The 20,262-nt window shown below is 39.1% G+C and overlaps 1 protein-coding gene across 6 annotated transcripts in view; it reads right to left on the reverse strand.

Annotated features, from left to right (window-relative positions):
* The window catches only part of ubr5 (ubiquitin protein ligase E3 component n-recognin 5), a 166,482-nt gene that overhangs the window by 95,546 nt on the left and 50,674 nt on the right, over nucleotides 1–20,262 (reverse strand). For 4 of the 6 annotated variants that reach the window (XM_068032394.1, XM_068032393.1, XM_068032392.1 and 1 more), the window contains 8 exons: nucleotides 18,655–18,809; nucleotides 13,702–13,819; nucleotides 13,184–13,368; nucleotides 11,101–11,210; nucleotides 10,606–10,718; nucleotides 9,012–9,155; nucleotides 7,106–7,264; nucleotides 4,045–4,156 (listed from right to left, as the gene is read on the reverse strand). In XM_068032394.1, the coding sequence (XP_067888495.1) occupies nucleotides 4,045–4,156; nucleotides 7,106–7,264; nucleotides 9,012–9,155; nucleotides 10,606–10,718; nucleotides 11,101–11,210; nucleotides 13,184–13,368; nucleotides 13,702–13,819; nucleotides 18,655–18,809 (1,096 nt within the window). The remainder of the gene's footprint in view (nucleotides 1–4,044; nucleotides 4,157–7,105; nucleotides 7,265–9,011; nucleotides 9,156–10,605; nucleotides 10,719–11,100; nucleotides 11,211–13,183; nucleotides 13,369–13,701; nucleotides 13,820–18,654; nucleotides 18,810–20,262) is intronic. The other 2 variants (XM_068032396.1, XM_068032395.1) reach the window with 1 other exon arrangement.

Genomic DNA, 20,262 nt, shown 5'->3' on the forward strand with positions numbered 1-20,262 from the left:
GAAGTACAGACTAAGCCTTCTGAAATGAACTGTTCTGTTTACATTTTGATCATAATCTTTAGTTCAGGAGTTAACATCCCCAAACAACCAATTTTTAAATAACCAGGCAACAAACATTGTACAAAACAGCACCTATTACAGCAAGGGACCAGAGGGCAGCTCAAACCTATGGTACCAAATTCCCTTTTTGGGGGATGGAGGGATAACGGAGAGACGGAAAATATCTGTTCATTTTCCACATACTCCAGGGAAACAACAGTCATAGAGTTGTACAGCATAGAAACAGGCCCTTCGGCCCACCGCGTCCATGTCGACCATAATGCCTATCTATACTAATCCCACCTGCCTGCATTAATTCCATATCCCTCTATGCCTTCCTCATTCAAGTACCTGTCCAGATGCCATGTACATCATGTCAAGTAAAGACAGGTCTAGGTTTGTGAGAGATGCAACTTGTGGTAGAATAGTTAACATTCAACTTCTAAGCTGAAGTATAGGTCAATGAACATCTTACCCAAGTAGCCAAACGCATTGTTTCAGCATAAACAGTGCAAGTTGCTAGGTCATTTGCAGTTAGAGGGCTAGGAAAAGGTGGAGGGGTAGCTCTGTTAATTAATGATGGTATTAGCACAATAGAGGGGGATGACCCAAGTTCAGGAAACCAGGATGTCGAAGCAGTTTGGATAGAGATGAGAAATCATAAAGGCAAGAAGTCACTTGTGGGAATGGTGTACAGGCCGCCTAACATTAACTACACTGTAGAATGGGTATAAAGGAAGAAATAATGGCAGCTTGTCAGAAAGGTACGGCGATAATTATGGGGGATTTTAAACTACATATAGACTGGAAAAATCAGATGGGCATAGGCAGCCTAGATGAGGAGTACATAAAATGTTTTCGGGATAATTTCTTGGACCAGTACATTCTGGAGCCAACCAGAGAGCACATTATACTAGACCTGGTATTGTGCAACGAGATAGGATTAATTAATGACCTCAGAGTGAAGGTACCCCTAGGTAGCAGTGATCATGATTGAATTTTACATTCAGTTTGAGGGAGCGAAGAGTGGGTCCAAGACTAGCATTTTAAACTTAAATAAGGGCATGAAAGCAGAGCTAGCTAATGTGAACTGGCAAATGATAACCGAAGGGATAGGTCAATAGAGATGTAGTGGCAAACATTTAAGGGATCTTTCAGAATACACAGAACAGATACGTTTCAACGAAAAAGAAAAATTCCAAGGGTGGGACCTGCCATCCGTGGTTAACTAAAACAGTTAAAGATAGTATCAGACTTCAAGAAAAAGCATATAATTGTGCAAAGATGGGAGACACGTCAGAAGATTGGACAGAATATAAAAAACAGCAAAGAATGACTAACGATTGATAAGGAAGGTAAAATTAGAGTATGAGAGGAAGATAGCTAGAAATATAAAGACAGATAGTAAGAGTTTCTATAGATATTTTTAAAAAGAAAATGATTTAACAAAGTGAGCATTGGTCCGACAGAAAGTGAGTCTGGGGAATCAATGGATAGTAAGGAGACGGCAGATGAATTGAACAGGTATTTTGCATCGGTCTTCACTATCGAGGATAAAAGTAACATCCCAGTATTAGCTATAAATCAGGAAATGGAAGGGAGGGAGGAACTCAAGAAAATTACTATCACCAGGGAAGGGGTACTGAATAAATTGTTGGAGCTGTGAGCTGACAAGTCCCCGGGTCCTGATGGGCTTCATCCTAGGGTCTTAAAGGAAGTGGCTAGTGAGATAGTTGATGCGTTAGTTCAGGGAAGGTTCCGTTAGATTGGAAAATAGCAAATGTAACTCCTTTATTCATAAAGGGAGGGAGACAAAGCAGGAAGCTACAAGCCCGTTAGCTTAAAATCTGTCTTTGAGAAAATGTTAAAAGCTATTATTAAAGATGTTATAGCAGGACATTTAGAAAAAATTCAAGGTAATCGGGCAGAGTCAACATTGTTTTGTGAAAGGGAAATCATGTTTAACTAATTTATTGGAGTTCTTTGAGGGAGTTACACGTGCTGTGGATAAAGGGGAACCGGTGGAGGTATTGTACTTAGATTTCCAGAAGGCATTTGATAAGGTGATGAGATTATTGCAGAAAATAAAAGCTCATGGTTTGGTGGGTAACATATTGGCATGGATAGAAGATTGGCTAGCTAACAGGAAACAAACAGTCGGCATGAATGGGCCATTTTCTGGTTGGCAAAATGTAACGAGTGGTGTGCCACAAGGATCTGTGCTGGGGCCTCAACTTTTTACAATTTATATAAATGACTTAGATGAAGGGATCGAAGGTATGGTTGCTAAATTTGCTGATGACACAAAGATAGGTGGGAAGGTAAGTTGTGAAGAGGACAGAAGGAGGTTACAAAGGGATATAGATAGGTTAAATGAGTGGGCAAAGACCTGGCAAAAGGGGTATAATGTGGGAAAATGTGAAATTGTCCATTTTGGCAGGAAGAATAAAAAAGCATATAATTTAAATGGTGAGAGATTGCAGAGCTCTGAGATGAAGAGGGATCTGGGTGCCCTAGTGCATGAATCTCATAAGGTTAGTATGCAGGTACAGCATTCAATTAGGAAAGCTAATAGAATGTTATTGTTTATTGTGAGGGGAACTGAATACAAAATTAGGGAGGTTATGCTTCAGCTATACAGGGCATTAATGAGACCACATCTGGAATACTGTGCACAATACTGGTCTCCTCATTTAAAGGAAGGATGTAAATGCATCGGAGACAGTTCAGAGAAGGTTTACTGGACTAATATTTGAATGGATAGACTGTCTTACGAGGGAAGATTGGACAGGCTAGGCTTGTATCCGCTGGAATTTAGAAGAGTAAGAGGTGACTTGATTGAAACATACAAGATCCTGAGGGGTCTTGACAGGGTGGATGTGGAAAGGATGTTTCCCCTTGTGGGAGAATCTAGAACTCGGGGGGGGTCACTGTTTAAAAATAAAGAGTCACCCATTTAAGACAGAGATGTAGAGAAATTTTTTCCTCTGAGGGTCGAGTCTTTGGAATTCTCTTCCTCAAAAGGTGGAAGCAGAGTCTTTGAATATTTTTAAGGCAGAGGTAGATAGATTCTTGATAAGCAGGGGGGTGAAATGTTATTGGGGGTAGGTGGAAACGTGGAGTAATCAGGTCAGCCATGAACTTATTGAAGGGCGGAGCAGGCTCTAGGGACCGATTGGCCTACTCCTGCTCCTAATTCATATGTTCTCCTGTCAAGCCAACTCCTATTCTCACTCATCATGCAGCCTTGCCCGCAGGGATTGCTGGAGTGTCCAGAAGAGAAGTCCGGGCTGCTTTTCCCCCAGGGTTGCAGAAGCCAATTTTAATATCCTAAACACTGCCAACAGATTATCAATGCAGACCAGAGACTCAAACATTGATCTTCCTGGTCTGTATAGTTCAGCCTTACGATGTATGTTCACTCATTAAGTCATCAGGGTGCACCTACAGTTTTAAAATAGAGGTGGTACAAAAGCCCAATTTGTGATTTTTCTTTATAGCATTAGGATTACACCAATACATTTTCTAATGTCATTAACTGACAGTGACTTTTACAGTGATTCTGTCAAGCACATACATTTGTCCCTCCATGCTCAAAACAGAACTAGGATAGTCCCACTATCATGAGGGCAATATCCTGAGATTAAATTCTTAACCTGTATCAAAACACTGTCCCTCACAAATGCACTACTGTAAATATGGTTCTTAAAGATGGTGCTGTAGCAATTACACTAATGGCCTTAGTAAACAATTGTGGATTGAAGTTACTGCATTTATAGTCATAGAGAGATACAGCACTGAAACAGGCCCTTCGGCCCACCAAGTCTGTGCCGACCTTCAACCACCCATTTTATACTAATCCTACATTAATACGAAGATTAATAGCATTCTTTGACATTTGCTTTAGCTAATCAATGGCGAGAGCTTGGTTCAAGTGAGGCACTGGATCATTCATTTTCCGCAGGAAAATCAGAGCTATACCGATAGACCAGCTGCTGCACTTACCCTTGGAATCCACATTCACTGCAAGGATCTCTGCTTTGTCTGGGATAGTAAGCTTTTTAGGGGTGCGCTGGAAACAATCTGGAATCTTCGGTGTCCCGCCTGTTTTCACAACCTGAAGCAATGTAGAGAAGCACCAAGATATAAACAGTAATCAGCAAGTTGTACAGGCGCTCAATTAAAGTTTTCAGTTACAGTAACTTCATTACATTGTCATAATTTCACATGCATACTTTACAACCTTCTTTTCCTGAACAAAATACACCACAGCTCTGCACAACATATCCATCAGTATCATGGGAGAAGGAATAGGTAGACAGTGTTGGTTACCCACAACACAGCTGAAGGAGCCCAGAGAAAATATGAGCAATACCAGCATGAAGCAAGTGGCTACGGGGTTGGGAGAAAAGAGTTAAGTACGCAGATGCATTGACAGAGAGAGATTCGAGGGAGGGAGGAAAGAAAGGAGAGGGGGAACAATACAGTGCAGAAGTATTTCAAAGAAGAATAGCAATTGTGATATTTGCCGGATTAAACAGTTTAGGGGGCAAGGGATTTAATGGGTAGTAACAAGGATAACTTGATATTGGGGCAGGGGGTGGTGGGGGGAGGAAAGATGGAGAATAATAATGTATGTCTCTACCTCCATTTCACCTGCGGACTGCACTTGGCTTTACTCCTCATGTGCGATGCCACAGATGAGCTAGTTTGAAATTATAATCAAATGACTAAAGATAAACCTAAATCTTGAAATTAAAACTTACCCAGAGGTAACATGAGCTGGCACATGCCAGTTCAAATTTTCCAGAGGTGCTCTCTGATGCTCAGATTGAGCACAAATCCAACCAGGGGCTAAACTGGGTAATTACAGTGCGGCAAGTTTATAGTGCCAAAACAATGAAATGCATAAAGAAAATTAGAATTGGAAAAATGACAAAAATGTGGCAATGGATCATGTGACACAGATTTAACTGTTAAGATACAGCAAAGCTATATAAATGGGAAATTTGAAGTTAGGAATGAGAAAGTCATTAAATTGTGAAGAATTTAAAGGCTTCATACAAGCACATTAGTAAGAGGAAGTTAAGTGTAAGCTGTCATGAGATGAAGCAAGCTTCGAGTGGAGAAAATGGCAGATACTAGATCAAGTATTTTGCCTGAGTTTTCAGAGCAGGTGTGGATACTAGGATTGCAGAATCATGAGAGGTGAGTGAAGAACTTTTTGCAAAGATTGCTATTCAAAGAGACAAAGTAGTTACACAAACTTAAGCTAGACATAGACTAACAACAGGGATCTGGATAGTTACATGAGGACCTTGAGGGAAACGAGGAAGAACCGTTAGAGTGCAGACTACAACTTTTCACAAGTCTATGGGATATTTGCTGATATCAAGTGGGGCTATCATAGGCAGTGATGAGGATAATGAAAGATTGCAGGTGGGTCTAAATAGGCTAACAGGATGAGTGGATAGGTAGCAAATACAGTACTGTTAGAAAAATATGAAGCAATATATTTTTGAAGGAGGAGGAGAAGGAGGGAGAACAGAAATGCACATCAAATGATAATACTTTAAGTGAAATAAAGAGCAAGCTTTGGTCTGCAGATGCACAGGTCATTAAGAGTGACATGGACAGTGTCATAAAAAGGCTAATACAATTCTTGACTTTACATCTAGGAACATAAAAACAAGTCCTTAGTTGCACTATGTACAGATTTTGACACCCAATTAAAGAAAGGACATAAAAGCAATGGAAAAGTTGCAGTGCAGGTTCACTAGTATGTTTCTCGGGATCAGAGGTTACAGTTATGCAGAGAGACTTATTTAGGAGTGTTCTTCACAACAGCTAAGGGGTGACCTGATTAGAAAAGGATGATAATAATAGCAATCAATTGTTCCCACTGGTCAATGAGACAGTCACAAGGCAGCATTGATATGATAAAAAACTAAAAAAGATTTCAATGGGCCGTTAGAAAAATATTTACACGAAGGGTGGTTAGAATTTGCACATTTCTGTCAGAGTTCATAAATTCTTGTCAAAGGAAGTCAGATGGTTGCTTGAAAATGAGCAATATTAAAAGGATATGAGAAGTCTGAGTGTGAAATTGGAAGACGTGCCTTTTGTGGGTTAAAAAACTAGTCTAGATTGTTGGTCAAATGGCCTGTTTCTGTACGGTCACGTTTTATAAATAATAGTGGGCCTGTTCTGATATACTAGTGGAATGAGTGTTAAACTTCTGAGACTGGTGAAAATTTCACTAGAAAAGTAATGTGCTCGCACCACTCAAATTTTATGCCATCAGCCCACTTATATAATTGATGGCTCCAGGTGCCAACTTGGACACATGCAGGAGCCACATTAGTGGGAGCAGATAATTTTGTGCAAATGAAATTTTAAAAACCATGCAGAAGTCAAATAGAGGAACAAAAATTCTTAGCATCTGAAAGGATCCGAAAAGTAGCTCAACCCACTTGCAGCCTTTGCTAAGGCTGAACGGGGATGGGCACAAGTCTGCGAGCAAATGACAGATCAGTCCAATGCCTGACTACATTGCATGGCTGCTGATGTGAAGGTCGTGTTGCATAAGGTGGTTAAGAGAGGCATTATCCTCTGTTATTCCGCAGCATGATCCCCACAAGTCAGGAGTGCCGAGAAGGAAGTGGCAGCAGCCGACTCTTAATCGCTACTTGTGCCAACTATTGGTTGTATGGTCACTGCAGGTAACCCAGCAGATGATGTAGCTCTATGTCTGGCTCTGTGATGACCCAAACCCTAACAAGAAAATTACCTACAAACTTTGCCAAGTAGGTGTGATAATGCCTGCAAATATGCTTAGCGGATGTTCGTTTTGCTGGCTATAATTACCACCCTGACATGCCTTCTTTCAAGAAGTAGCGTGAAAGTATGATATACTGTGATTGGGCTATGTCTAAAGAATCATCTAACATTACAGGTAGTCAAATATTAACATGTCAATAGTACCATTGGGTTGGGTATCCCAGTTCCTTATGGAAATAGGAGCCACCACATGCACTAATTATCTGCCAAAGCAAGGTCTAGTCACCTCTGTCTGCAGATTCGGGTGTGAGGGTACTGCTGGGTGGGCACAGAATACCTCACGTGCAGTCTGACCTGGTTGGCATCCTTCCGTTGGTCCTCGTTTTCCAAACACGTTAGATAGGGAGGATTCCCACTGGAGAACCCATTGGTACCAATAATAGTGCTGGGAGTAAAACAAAAAAATACTCTAATTGTCACAAAGGCTCAAGATTTCCTAATTGCTAGCAGAAAAAAAAACTGGTGCAGAGATGACTTTAAAATTGTAGAATATCTTTTCAAATCACTGGTCATACACAGGTCAGCACTCAACAACCCTATGTGCCGATTAAATACAAGCAGAACTCGCCCCTGGTGCTGACCCAGTTTGATAGCAAGGAAATTCCACAATGGTGCAATTAGAACCAAAATGTGTCCACACACAAAGGGGTGGAGAACCCGCATCACCCCTCTTCCATGCTATCATGTTCAGTAAAAAGAGAGTCCCAATGAATCCTCTGTATAGTGAAAAACCCTTTTTGCTCAAGCTATAATTTGTTAACAGATTTGTGAGAAAAAAATTGCATATTTAAATTCGGATCCAAAAACACAGTAACCAAAACTTTTCTAAGCTTTTCACTGGTAACACATATACTTCATGCTTCAATTTTTAAATTGTTAATTTGTTTTAGTATTTCACAGAATCACAGAACTGTAACAGCACAGAAGGCCGCCATTTGGCCCTTCAGTCTGCACTGGTACTCCAAAGGCTCAAATTACCTAGTGCCCACACCCGCCTTCTCCCTGTAGCTCTGCACTTTCTTCCTTTTCTGATAACAATCCAATTCCCTCTTGAATGCCTCCACCACACTTTCAGGCAGTGCATTCTAGATCCTAACCACTCGCTGCATGAAAACGATTTTCCTCATGTTGCCACTACTTCTTTTGCCAACTACCTTAAATCTTTGAGAAACTAGTTTTTCCATTGAGGAGAGGAAAGTGACATGGCCCAAGTGTGTGTGTTTTTAACAAAAATTATTGATAACGATATGCTGTGTAGAGTTTCAGCTCCAAGTTAAAAATACCACTGCTTAAAAACATCTTTAGTTAAGAGTCGTTAATTTATGGAATAAACTGACACCTAAAGCAGTAAATACTAAGTTCACTGAACCATTCAATTTGGCAGCTACCCAAATTAGAGTAGAAAAATATCAGTTTTGACACGAGAAAGATCATAAATGTTAGATCGACATTAAAAAGGGCAACCTGAAGGTGGTTGTTTATTCTTGCATTTATTCTTGTTTATTCGTGTTTATTCATTTTTGAAGTTCCTAAAGTGAAATCTCCACACTAGGAATGCATACGGCTGATGCTTTGACAGTCAACTTCCAGATTTTCATAAAAATTATTTGGCGCTGAGCCACAGAGATGAGGAAGGTATGTTGGTTTCATCAAGCAAAGGCAAATGTGTAGTGCTACAACTGCGTTAGCACAAGAACTTACTGATAATAGAATTGGGGAGGGTGAGGAGGAGTTGAAAATGAGAGAAACAGGCAGAGCTCCCACATTGGATCCTGAAAGGAAAGTCAACATATTTGGCTCTGCTGTGATTTCTGTCACTGGTAGCATCTAGACTCATTTAAAAAACAGGCATTTAAGCAAGCTACCAGGAGTCTTTCGGTTTCTGACTCATTTGGTTGGCTGAACTGCTAATAATTATTCAATTTAACTAAATCAAAAGGGAGAATGTTAATCCAGCTTTAAAAAACTAAAGCTGTAGTTCTAATTGTCTAAAATTGTCTAGCCAATATTGTAAAGATTTTATCTGTAAAATAACTCTCAGCTATAAAACTACATCTCAATGCTCACTTCTCCAGTATTTCCACATTTAAATGAGTTATCTAACAATTACAAATTGGTTTTAGAATGCTTACTTGAAGTTCGTCAATTCGAAGTAGCCTACAGTCTTGTAGGAGTGAAGTTGGATCAGCATCTGTGCTAGTACAGCTCTGATTACTGACACTGCTAGAAGTCCCAGGAAATTTCACAGCAACATAGGCACCATCCACTTTCAATACCTTTTGGAGAAATTAAAGTGCATTTTGTTGACAAACACTGATGGAATTATGGTCGGCATAACAAATGGCCAGATCTTGCTGGAAAAACAAAGGGATATTAACAACGCACGTCATTAACAACGTATAGATCGGCCAGCAAATTCAAAGATATGAGCGAATTGCAAATCTCAAATGTGCTGGTTGATTTACGATGCTTCGTTGTTTGCTTCACACAAATGCCATCTCGCCCTTAGCCTCCCTGTTATTTTTAAGAACTTGCTGCATTTGCACGTTAATTGCCCATTAAACTTGCTGCAAAAAATTACAGCTAGTGATTATGAGCGTGTGTACCCTTTTAACGATGTGATGATTGTTAATGCAATGCTCATCAATCTCTGTCACAGAATGGGAACAATTTAAAGTGTTTAATCTCATTCCTACATTTAGTCTATTTTTAAAACTTGTTATTTTTCCATTCTCTCTTTTTCTCTCTATCCAATCTTTCCATCCTTCTCTTTCTGTACCTGATATGACTAATTCACCCACTCTAATTTACCCCTCTCCTCCATCATTGTTGTTTCTTCTGCAATCCTTAAACTTCAATGGTTAAGGAAAGCACTGTTGGTCCTGCCTTTCACCAAGGTGCCTTGTTGCCCTCACTGCACCATTACCAGCTTGAATTTTGAGCAAGTAATGGCATAGAAAGTTTGCACTGAAGGATACAGATAAAATCCAACTAATGGAGTATGCCACTACAGCAAGATGCAGCCCATAGAATCACTTGAAAAATTATTCACCAATTTCTGAAAAATATTTATACCATGGGAATCCTAAGTGAAATATTGTATTTCACCAAACCAGGAAATATTTTAAGAGTTATTGACATTTTAATAAAATGAATAAATCAAGTTACAATGACCTAGTTACAGTAGGGTACCAGCTCAACCAAAACATACTGCACTCGCCCACTGCTCGAGACTCAGAAGCTGCTAGATTCTCTGCTTCATATTTCTTGCATGGCTTGAAACTAGTTGCATATTTTATTTGTTTAGATGGTTTCCTGCAGCTGAATTTTAAACTACTGCTAGGAAAAAGAGAATCAATGCATTGACTGACTATTTACACCTAGAAATGTCAGTTTCCATTGACTGGACAGCTGCATTCCACTGCTACTTCAAGAATTAAAACTCACGCACAAACCATCACTGTAAATAGGTTGACATTTTAGCAGCAATGTTATTCAGTGTACAGCCAATGGATAGGAGAAACTGATGCTAATTGGCTTTCATTATAAACATATTATAAAAACATTTCTGTAGTTTTTATACACCACTCTGGCATATAAAAGTGGTCATGTTACTTGTCAGCCACATTATATATTTGAAGTCACTCCCTTCACGTCCACAGTAGTTTAATTAAGTTTACTATTTAGTATGGTTGCAACTCCAAATATGTTTGCAAAGCTTCATACCTTCCCTACTGGTACATTTTTAACATCTTCAACAAATACCACTTCTCTAAGCGGCCACTGTTCTTCATTTACTTTCTCTTCCTCTTTAGGCGCTGGAGTGGAACGCCTGCGCTCTGTATTAAAAGAAAAAGTTAACCAATAATATCTAAACGTTTACAAGGTATGTACACCTGACCGGACATAACTTATTAGTACTAAATAACACTATAAACAGAAGCAGCAGATAGAATCATCAAATCGTACAGCACAGGAAGCCATCTGGCTCATCACAGCTGTGCCAGCTCTTTCAAAGAGCTATCCAATTAGTCCCACTCCCCTGCACTTTACTCATAGCCTTGCAATTTTTTTCCCTTCAAGTATTTATCCAATTCCTTTTTGCAAATTACAATTGAATCTGCTTCCATCACCCTTTCAGACAACGCATTCCAGATCATAGCTAATCACTTAAGAACTTGAAAAAGGGAAACTACAGAACCTTTCTTTTGGAATACTTACTGTAGGGTAGTGATGCACTACTAGCAATAGAGGATGCATCACTGCAAGTGGATGCTGGAGATGGTGGTGGTCCCATCTCAGTCTTCACAGGTTCTTGTTTGCTTTCGGTCCTGTACCAGAAAAATTACGTTATCTACATATTTTGAAACAAAGACGTAGGATATTCCACCATAAAGTTATAACAAGAAAAACTAATTTTGAACACTTTATGGGCAAGTGAAAATCAAAGATGAATCATTTTAAATAAACATTCAACCCTTTATTACAAACCCCATTGTTGCAAGCAACCAGAATCCAGTGGAATTATTATTCCAAAAAATGGTGTCATTTCTTTTCTTCATGTGAAGACACGGTCATGATATTACAAGTTCATCAGGTAATGCCTGGAAAGTGGTTGACCATGTTGATTTAATAGTCGATCAGAAGTGAATTAAGATATTTATGTACAATTTCAAATCTTTATGAATACAGACGTTTACTTGGATAAATTTTTCCCCCCATACTGAAAAATAATTGGCCAGATTTTGCAGGAGAAATAAAAATGAGGCCAACAGCATTCACCTTCAGTTATGCAGAAATGGGACAGCAACTTCCAGCGATCACACATGCAGTTCAATGAGAAAATCCAGCAGCTGTTGTCCCAGGTGCAACATTCCACCAAAGCTCCCCAAAAAAGCATCTCACCATCTGACTCACTATTCAAGCAGGTTGAATGGTATGAATTTGCTGAACTTACCTGATATACATGCACTAAACCTACCTAAAAAGTGATAGGGCTTGTCCATTCCAGTTCTGGTACCCATTTAAATGAATGGTAATTCTTAAATACTGCTAAATAACCTCTGGCCTTGAAAATTAACTTTTGCAATGTGGAGTCTAATACCTTCAGATTTTGCTTATTGTTGGAGATTTAAAAAGAAAATGTAAATATTTTTGTCTTGTTTATCTTTCTCTCAATCCAATCTTTTTCCTCCCTCTTTCACTTTCTATACTTGATTTGACATTGAATTTAATATTCTAACCGAGATGTCCTAGTCCAAACTCTAAATGACTCATTAGTGATTCTTCAATCTGATTGCCTAAGGAGTTGCAAAGTTGCTTTCCCTGTTCACACAGGTGCCAGCTGGTCTGTAGAGGGCACTGTGCTTTTTGCTTCCTTTATACTAAGCCCTAGAGCAAAATGCATAGAAAGTTAATGGGTAAGTACAACGAACGGTTGGTACTGTTCATTTGCCACTGAGCAAAATTTGGCCCAACAGCACTCAAAGGACAGCATCAAGTTTTGGACTAACTAAATTTAATAGCTGATATTAAGTGCAGCTAAAATGGATTCATTTTCACCTGTTAAACAACCGTGGGTTAAAATATGACTATAAACAATTGTTTTATTTGATGGCAAGGAGGAGCAAGCATGAGGTGGCGAGAAAAGACAGACCCCCCCCCTAATGCATTGCAAGAAAAATCCTGAGGGAGCATGTACTGATACTACAGAGGAATAAATACTTCAATCTAAATCTGGTCTTTCACTTTAAAAGTTTTCATATAGCACCTTAGTTGAATCTTTCATCTGAAGGATGGAATCTCTGATAAAGCAACATTTCCTCAGTACTGCACTGAACTGCTAGCCTAGATTATGCATTCAAACCCTGGTACATGGATTGAACCCAGAACCTTTTACTCCAAAGCAAGAATGCTATCAAATGATCTAAGCTGAAGAATGAAAAAAAAACATTAAACAAAAAATACTAAATCTGCTGTCATTTAAAAAATTATATAGTTTTTATTCAACATTCTGCTTTTAAAAGTTTGTCATGTATATAATTAGCGTAGGGTTTACAAGTTATTTTAGCATGTCACATTTATCCATGTTTAGATTAATGTAAGTGTACTGACTATGAATGATACTTAGTATTTCAAAATTGATCAGAATTAACAAAGCCAATTGCTTTCACCCAATTAACACTATATATAATTATAGTTCAATCTACACAAAGGCATACATAGGTCAATTAAGGACGTTACATATACCCAGCCTAACACATTTTAAGTACAAACAAGGTATAGCATTACATCAACGACTTACTTATTTTCAGTGCTTTTGGACAATTTTTCTAAGTTTTTCAAACTTTCTGGTGATCGCAGCTGGAATCGACAGCTGTCGTTCATATTCCAAACTGACTCCATCAATACACCAACTTTTGGAATGCCAGCACTAATGGAAAAAGCTACTGCTCCAGCATGGTAAAGTGGATTATTTCTCAAACACACCTAATGGAATAAAATTATATTTCTTGACTTGGCACTCAGTTTAGACACAACTAATTGACCCAATTTAACTTATTCAGTCTTTGTATATCTAAAACTGAAATTATTCCTTCAATTTGAATGCATACAGTGCAATCACCTGCATAAAAGCACAATGCCAGTTTATCTGATCTAAAATATCCCTTCCCTCTTTTCTACAATACAACTACCTTATTTAATTCATACCTTTATGAAATTAAATGTCAAAGGACATGGGAGATTCACTTTATATCATTCTAGATTACCAATGGAGTTAAATTTTTGGAATTTATTTAAAAGGCACAAATTTCTCCTGACCTGTGTTCCAACAGTGATATTGGGCATTGATGAAATGCCTGCACTGGACTTTGGCTTTTTGTTTTTGGCTCTCGCCTTCTCAAGCATCTTTTTCCGTTGACTGAAAGGCACTACTCCCCTAAAGAGGAAAAAAAAGTCACCTGATTCAGTAAATTAAGGTTAAAAAGTATTTCATTAAACTTTAACAGTTTTCTTTTTTAAAACTTTCAAGTACACATTTTAAATGAGCGTGGAATGGCAGGTATCCTGAATGACTGTCTGCATCAATGAATCAGATGACTGCCTTCCCCATTAAAGGGTCAAAACTTAGAGGGCAAGAAATCGGATATGGAAGATCAAAAGGCATCTGGGTTGCAGACTGCGTAGAGATGGCAAAATGAACTCAGTCACATCCTGAAAATTATTGTAAGTGAAACACTAAACACACCAAGTAATACATAATTATGAGAGGAGAGTGTGGTTTTAATTCATAAAATAAGGTAAACTAGAACCATGGGCCCCAAGAGCTTGGCATTCTCCCTGTGACCTCCGGGTGCTCCGGTTTCCTCCCACATGCCAAAGACTTGCGGGTTGATAGGTAAATTGGCCATTGAAAAAAATTGCCCCTGGTGTGGGTTGGTGGTAGAATTGAGGGAAGGTGGGGATGTGAGAGGGAAAAATGGGATTAATGAAGGATTAGTATAAATGGGTGGTTGATGGTCAGCACGGACTCGGTAGGCCAAAGGGCCTGTTTCGGTGCTGTATCTCTCTATGACTCAAAACCAAGTAGAAAGTATCAGAAAGTAGAGATGTTAGGAGTTATATTGTATATAATTAGCCAACATGGTTCTATAGGTGGTAAATCTTGTTAAAATAAATCTACTAGACTTGAGTGTATCAGGGAGTTTGTTGACATGGGAAAATCAGCAGATTGAATATACTGTGATTTGAGCAGAACCTTTGACAGTACATACTTCTCAATTTAAAGAGGCATGAAGTGGGTAAACAATGGGTTAAAAATTGGTGAAAAGAGTAGTTCTTAGGGAAGCAGCCTGAGTTTCGAAAGATGAATCAATCAATCAATCATCGGGAACAACAGGGATCATTTCATTCAGAACTTACAGCACAGAAACAGACCATTAGGCCCTACTGGTCTATGCTCGTGTTTATGCTCCACACAGGTCTCTCCCACCCACTTGACTAAACTTATTAGTGTATCAAGAAGAATGTAGGGCACAAAAACCTGCATCACCATGGAAAAGGACAGGCTGTTCAGTTCACATTCTATAGAAGCATAATCGATAGAGAACCCCAATGTGGAAAATGCTCTGAATCACTTTTGAATCAATCTTCTATTAGTGAAAATGAACCAGTCAGCTAACAATAATTATAGTGTGCTACCATCTTCAACAACATTAAACATTGCATGTTCCTAAAGAGTGAAGGATTCCATCCTGTTGTAGTGGTGGATTCTCCAGTACTGTCTACTATAGGTGTACTGGCATTGAAAATAAGATTCATATCATTTGGAGTCTCAGCTTGTTGACATGTCATAGAGTCAGAGTTATACAGCACAGAAACAGGCCCTTCGGCCCATCGTGTCCATGCTAGTCATCAAGCACCTACCTATGCAAATCCCATTTTCCAGCACTTGGCCTGCAGCCTTGTATGCTATGATGTTTCAAGTGCTCATCTAAATATTTCTTAAATGTTGAGAGTTCCTGCCTCTAACACCCTTCAGGCAGTGTGTTCCAGATTCCAACCATCCTCTGGGTGAAAAAAAATGTTCCTCAAATCCCCTCTAAACTTCCTGCCCCTTATCTTAAATCCCTGGTTATTGACACATCCGCTAAGGGAAAAAGTTTCTTCCTATCTACCCTATCAATGCCCCTCATAATTTTGTATACCTCAATCAGGTCACCCTCAGCCTTCTCTGCTCTAAGGAAAACAACCCTAGCCTTTTCAGTCTTTCTTCATAGCTGAAATGCTCCAGCCCAGGCAACATCCTGGTGAATCTCCTCTGCACCCTCTCCAGTGCAGTCACATCCTTTCTATAGTGTGGTGCCCAGAACTGTACACAGTACTCCAGCTGTGGCCTAACTAGCATTTTATATAGCTCCATCATAACCTCCCTATTCTTGTATTCTATGCCTCGGCTAATAAAGGCAAGTATCCCATATGCCTTCCTAACCACCTTATCTACCTGTGCTGCTCACGTCGGGTCCGAAATTCCTGATAAAATTTTGCAGTGTTATCTTTTCTTTAGATTATAGGATTTGAGGAATGTAAAGTTTTCTCCTAAACTGAGCAGAGCCATCAACAGTAGGGAACAAGCAGACAAGTTGGGAAAATATGCCAAAATGCATGGGCGGATATTTTAGAATTTTTTTGAAATGCATTGATGGGTATTTTCTTTTTTTTTTAAAGCTTGTCCCAAGGAGCTGAAATTACTAACATCCAAGATTGGTGTACTAGGTTTCACTGTCCTACTGCACAGGATGAGCATCAACCATCTTTTATTGCCCTGTGAGAAATATTGCAATTTATAAGAGCAGCATTTAGGTTTGACGCACAGTCAAAATTCCTAACAGTACACACGCTAAAAAAGGGAGACACAACCAGTTTTTGTAATTAGATCCAGGATCATTGGACATTTTATAGCTGAAGGCCAAGCCATAGTACTTCAAATTCTATAAATCTAAATGCTTCTTTATCTTCTGCATAACGGGCAATTCCATGTTTCAGCATGCCAAGGGAAGACATCCATTAGACAGACAGGAAATCAGAGGCTACGTGCTTGAAATTTTGCAAGATATACTATGCCAGCAGTCCTACTGGGAACAGTGGATTATGAAATCACCTCTCCCGTTCGTAAATTGGTTGCTGAATTTTCCTACATTGAGGGCTGGGTTATGAGGAAAAATGGCCTAAGTTAGGATTTTGCTCTCATGAGGATGGGTGGATAAGTGAATGGAACAATCAAATCCAGAAAAGTTCTTCTCTGCTCCGATTTGGACACAGTTTAAAGTGTAATGGGAAAATAAATGTTGGTGACTATTTTTCACCAGTAACAGAATGCCAAATGTTAAACAAAACTTAGGGCCATTAGCTCCAGAAATACAGAATGGGTGGTTTGGAAAGTTAACTAGATGGAGCAATTGTATTCTCTTGCTGAAATTATTTTCCTACTATTTAAACAAGTGCTCCATATTTTGCAGCTTAATCAGTTCAATATTTCAATTTAGCTGCATAGTTATTCACCACCTAGAAAGGAGGTGTCCAAGAGGTGATCTTAGAGAAGATAGAGGGTAACTAAGAACATTACTTTTAATTACATTCCAACATTTAGTTCAAACTTAAAAAAGTAAATGCACGACAAATACCAGGAAGCAGTACTTCACACAGAATGATCAACACCTGGAACAGACTTCCTGACATGTAGTCAAAAAGCCTAGAATAATTTAATTAAATGCTGAAATGGGTTGGGCAGGGGGATTATAGAGTCTTTCTGGATGGATAAAAGGGATGGGTCAAATGGCCTTCCTCATTTGTAACTATCTTGTGAATTGAAATTACTGAAGCCAATCCTGGCTGCACAGTTGAAGATCAACACTTGGTCACCTTGACTTTACCTCTTCTATCAGAAGGTAAGTAAGCTACCCTTGGGGCAGCTGTCTTATTTGGAGCTAGAGGCTCTCGGAGAATCTTTGCCCCCTCTCAGCAGCCACTAAAGATGACAATACTACATTGTTGAAGTCTTTGGGAACATCCAGATCTGAACTCTATTCTAAGTTGCAGGGGTTTTGTTTGAAGAGGCGTAACACTTGCATACTATGAGGGTAGAACAGGAACAAAGAGAAGCATGCTTAGACTAGTATGTTAGAGTCCTGTTAGCCAATTTTTGCTTTAAAACTAGCTATTCACGTTTCATAATTTGAAAAATCAGCACAGGTGTTGTTGTGAATTGAAATTGTGGAATTAACAGATAATTCCAATTAAGCAGCTTCAAATTAAGGAACACCTGCCAGTATAATTCAACAATCTTTGTGCAATAGCTCTTAAATTGTTCCCGACACCAAGGACAGACCTGTTGCCACCAACATTTCATCATTTTCTAGTCAGAGCAGACAAGATTATAATATACTACTGCTTTTTAGCAGATGTCTACCATTACTCAACAAAAAATTATATTGACATTATCTGGCTTAAAGTATTTCTCTGAGCATTTCTGATGCTTAACATTGGCTCCTGCTGCATCAAGCAAGAAACATAAAAATTGTGGGCGTCTCATGGATTTATTCTATTGCATTTTGGGAGATCATGAAAGTTATGCTGTTGATCAAAATCGATCAACTGCCATGCATGCCTTAAGTCAGCTGTAGAACGTGGAAACAGAGGAAAAGAAACCTAACTTTTGCAAATGCAACAACGACATTCCAAAATCAAGGGTTCTGTGGAAGCTAGCAAAAGACTAAATTAAAGCTGCACAGGAGTTTTGCTAAACAACAGGCAAAGACAACAAATATTAATCACTGATGGGAACTGTTGGAATTGCTGCCAATGTTAGAGGAATGTAGCTGCATGACGGAATGGGGAGAGAACACTGACCAAGACTGCTCTTGCATGCTGCTAACATCTGAAAAGAACAGTGCCTAGAACAGCTGATTGCGAAGTATTCATCTGTACACAGAGCTTGAATGAACATTAACTTTCTTAGCCAAGCTTATGGTAGCTTGCAAGAATAAAGTATTAACCTGTGCCTGGAGTACCATGATCACTATTCGCCCATTTTAAAACATTTGCGCAAGTATTTTTTTTTTTTAAAAAGAATATAGCGATCCATTTAAACATAATCCAATGTCAAAATAATGAAAAGAAAAGCTGGTAAGCTGCACTGTATTGTTTAATTGGCTAACCAATGCCAACAAAATACTTCGCCAATGGTGATGTTTTAAAAATGCATTCAACACTTACCACCAATAGAGGCCATTTTCCAGCTGGACACATGTATATAGGGCACAGCAGTGCAAAGACACAATCTTTTCTCCTTGCAACTCCGGAAAACTTTGGGCACTGTGCTCCAGTTTAGAAGCTACAGAACATAATGTCTCATCCACCCATGTGGCAACCTAAGACAAAAAGTCCAAGCATATATGGCAATCACGTTGGGAAAGGTACAGCCTCTCATTATACAGTTGAGAACTACCTCCTATAGTACACCCCACACACAGGATTGGGTTGGTTCCCAAAATTTTGATGTACTTGAAGATATTCATTGCACAAATATATCAACTGTAAATGTTGCAACAGGCCTTTACAATAAAGTGTTCAAATTGTTTTCTAAACACCTCAAAAGTTGTCGCTATCACTGGAAACAGATGAATACTAATGTTAGCTATTAGTTAAGTGAGTAGCTCCAATTACTAGTGAGCATGGTAAATAAAAGCAAAATACTGCGGATGCTAGAAATGTGAAATAAAAACAAAGTGCTGGAAATACTCAACAGGTCTGGCAGCATCTGTGGAGAGAGAAGCAGAGTTAACGTTTTCAGTTTGTGACCTTGCATCAGAACCCTGATAAAAAGGTCACAGATCTGAAACATTAACTCTGCTTCTCTCTCCACAGATGCTGCCAGACCTGTTGAGCATTTCCAGCACTTTGTTTTTATACCAGTAAGTAAGGCACCTTCCAGTGTGGCACTAAACTATAAAGTCCAGAAAGTACCAGAGTCATTACAGGTCTGTGCTCCATTGTTCAACTGCAGCCTGGGTAGTGGTTAGGGCGCTATAACTGATCGCAATAAACAAGATAGGAGATTCCTATTAGATTGCTAACCAGTGGCCCTGGCCTGAAAGTGTGCATGTCTGGACAGACAATAAGATGATGAAATTCAGCTGTGGTATCCCCCAGTCTCAAATAACCTCCCAGTACAATACATCAACTCACATATGAAAGATTATTCACTAGATCACAGGCACCGATATACAGCCCAAGCAAGAGTCAGTGCCTTCAGGTAGGAAAGAAGAAAATTGGCACAAAAATGCACACATTAATGCTTGGAAAGCTGCTTCACAAAATAAGAGTGTTATTTTGGCAATTTAAGCCACTTCATATTTGAGTACTTTTACACAATCCAATCGGTTAAATGTGACAGGAACTATTACATATTGAATGCACAGCTAGCACAATGCATCCAGCTTCACCAGATCTCAGCTGAGTCAACATATGAAACCTTTGGCTAAAGCAAAGTGCTGTGTGGAAAGAGAGAACACATTGTGGCATCTCAAGCCATTATATGTGCATAACTTGCTGACAAGAACATACTGGACAATAGCGATAAGGGAGGAGTGTGGAGAAGCCACATAAGGAAGGGAATAAAAAGGTAAAAGAATCAAAGCAAACATCGCTGAAAACAAAGCTTTCATTTTCAGAAGGTACTTGGAACAACCAGATTAACACTCCTGACTTCTAGACATCACACCAACTTAAAATATATCAAAAAGGAAATTTTTGTAGTGATTAACTACCTAAAGAAAGATGAAAATAATCAGGAAGCACAACTAAAAGGTAACAAAACCCCAA

The sequence above is a fragment of the Heterodontus francisci genome, chromosome 5 (genome assembly GCF_036365525.1).
Source record: "Heterodontus francisci isolate sHetFra1 chromosome 5, sHetFra1.hap1, whole genome shotgun sequence".
NCBI lineage: Eukaryota > Metazoa > Chordata > Chondrichthyes > Heterodontiformes > Heterodontidae > Heterodontus > Heterodontus francisci.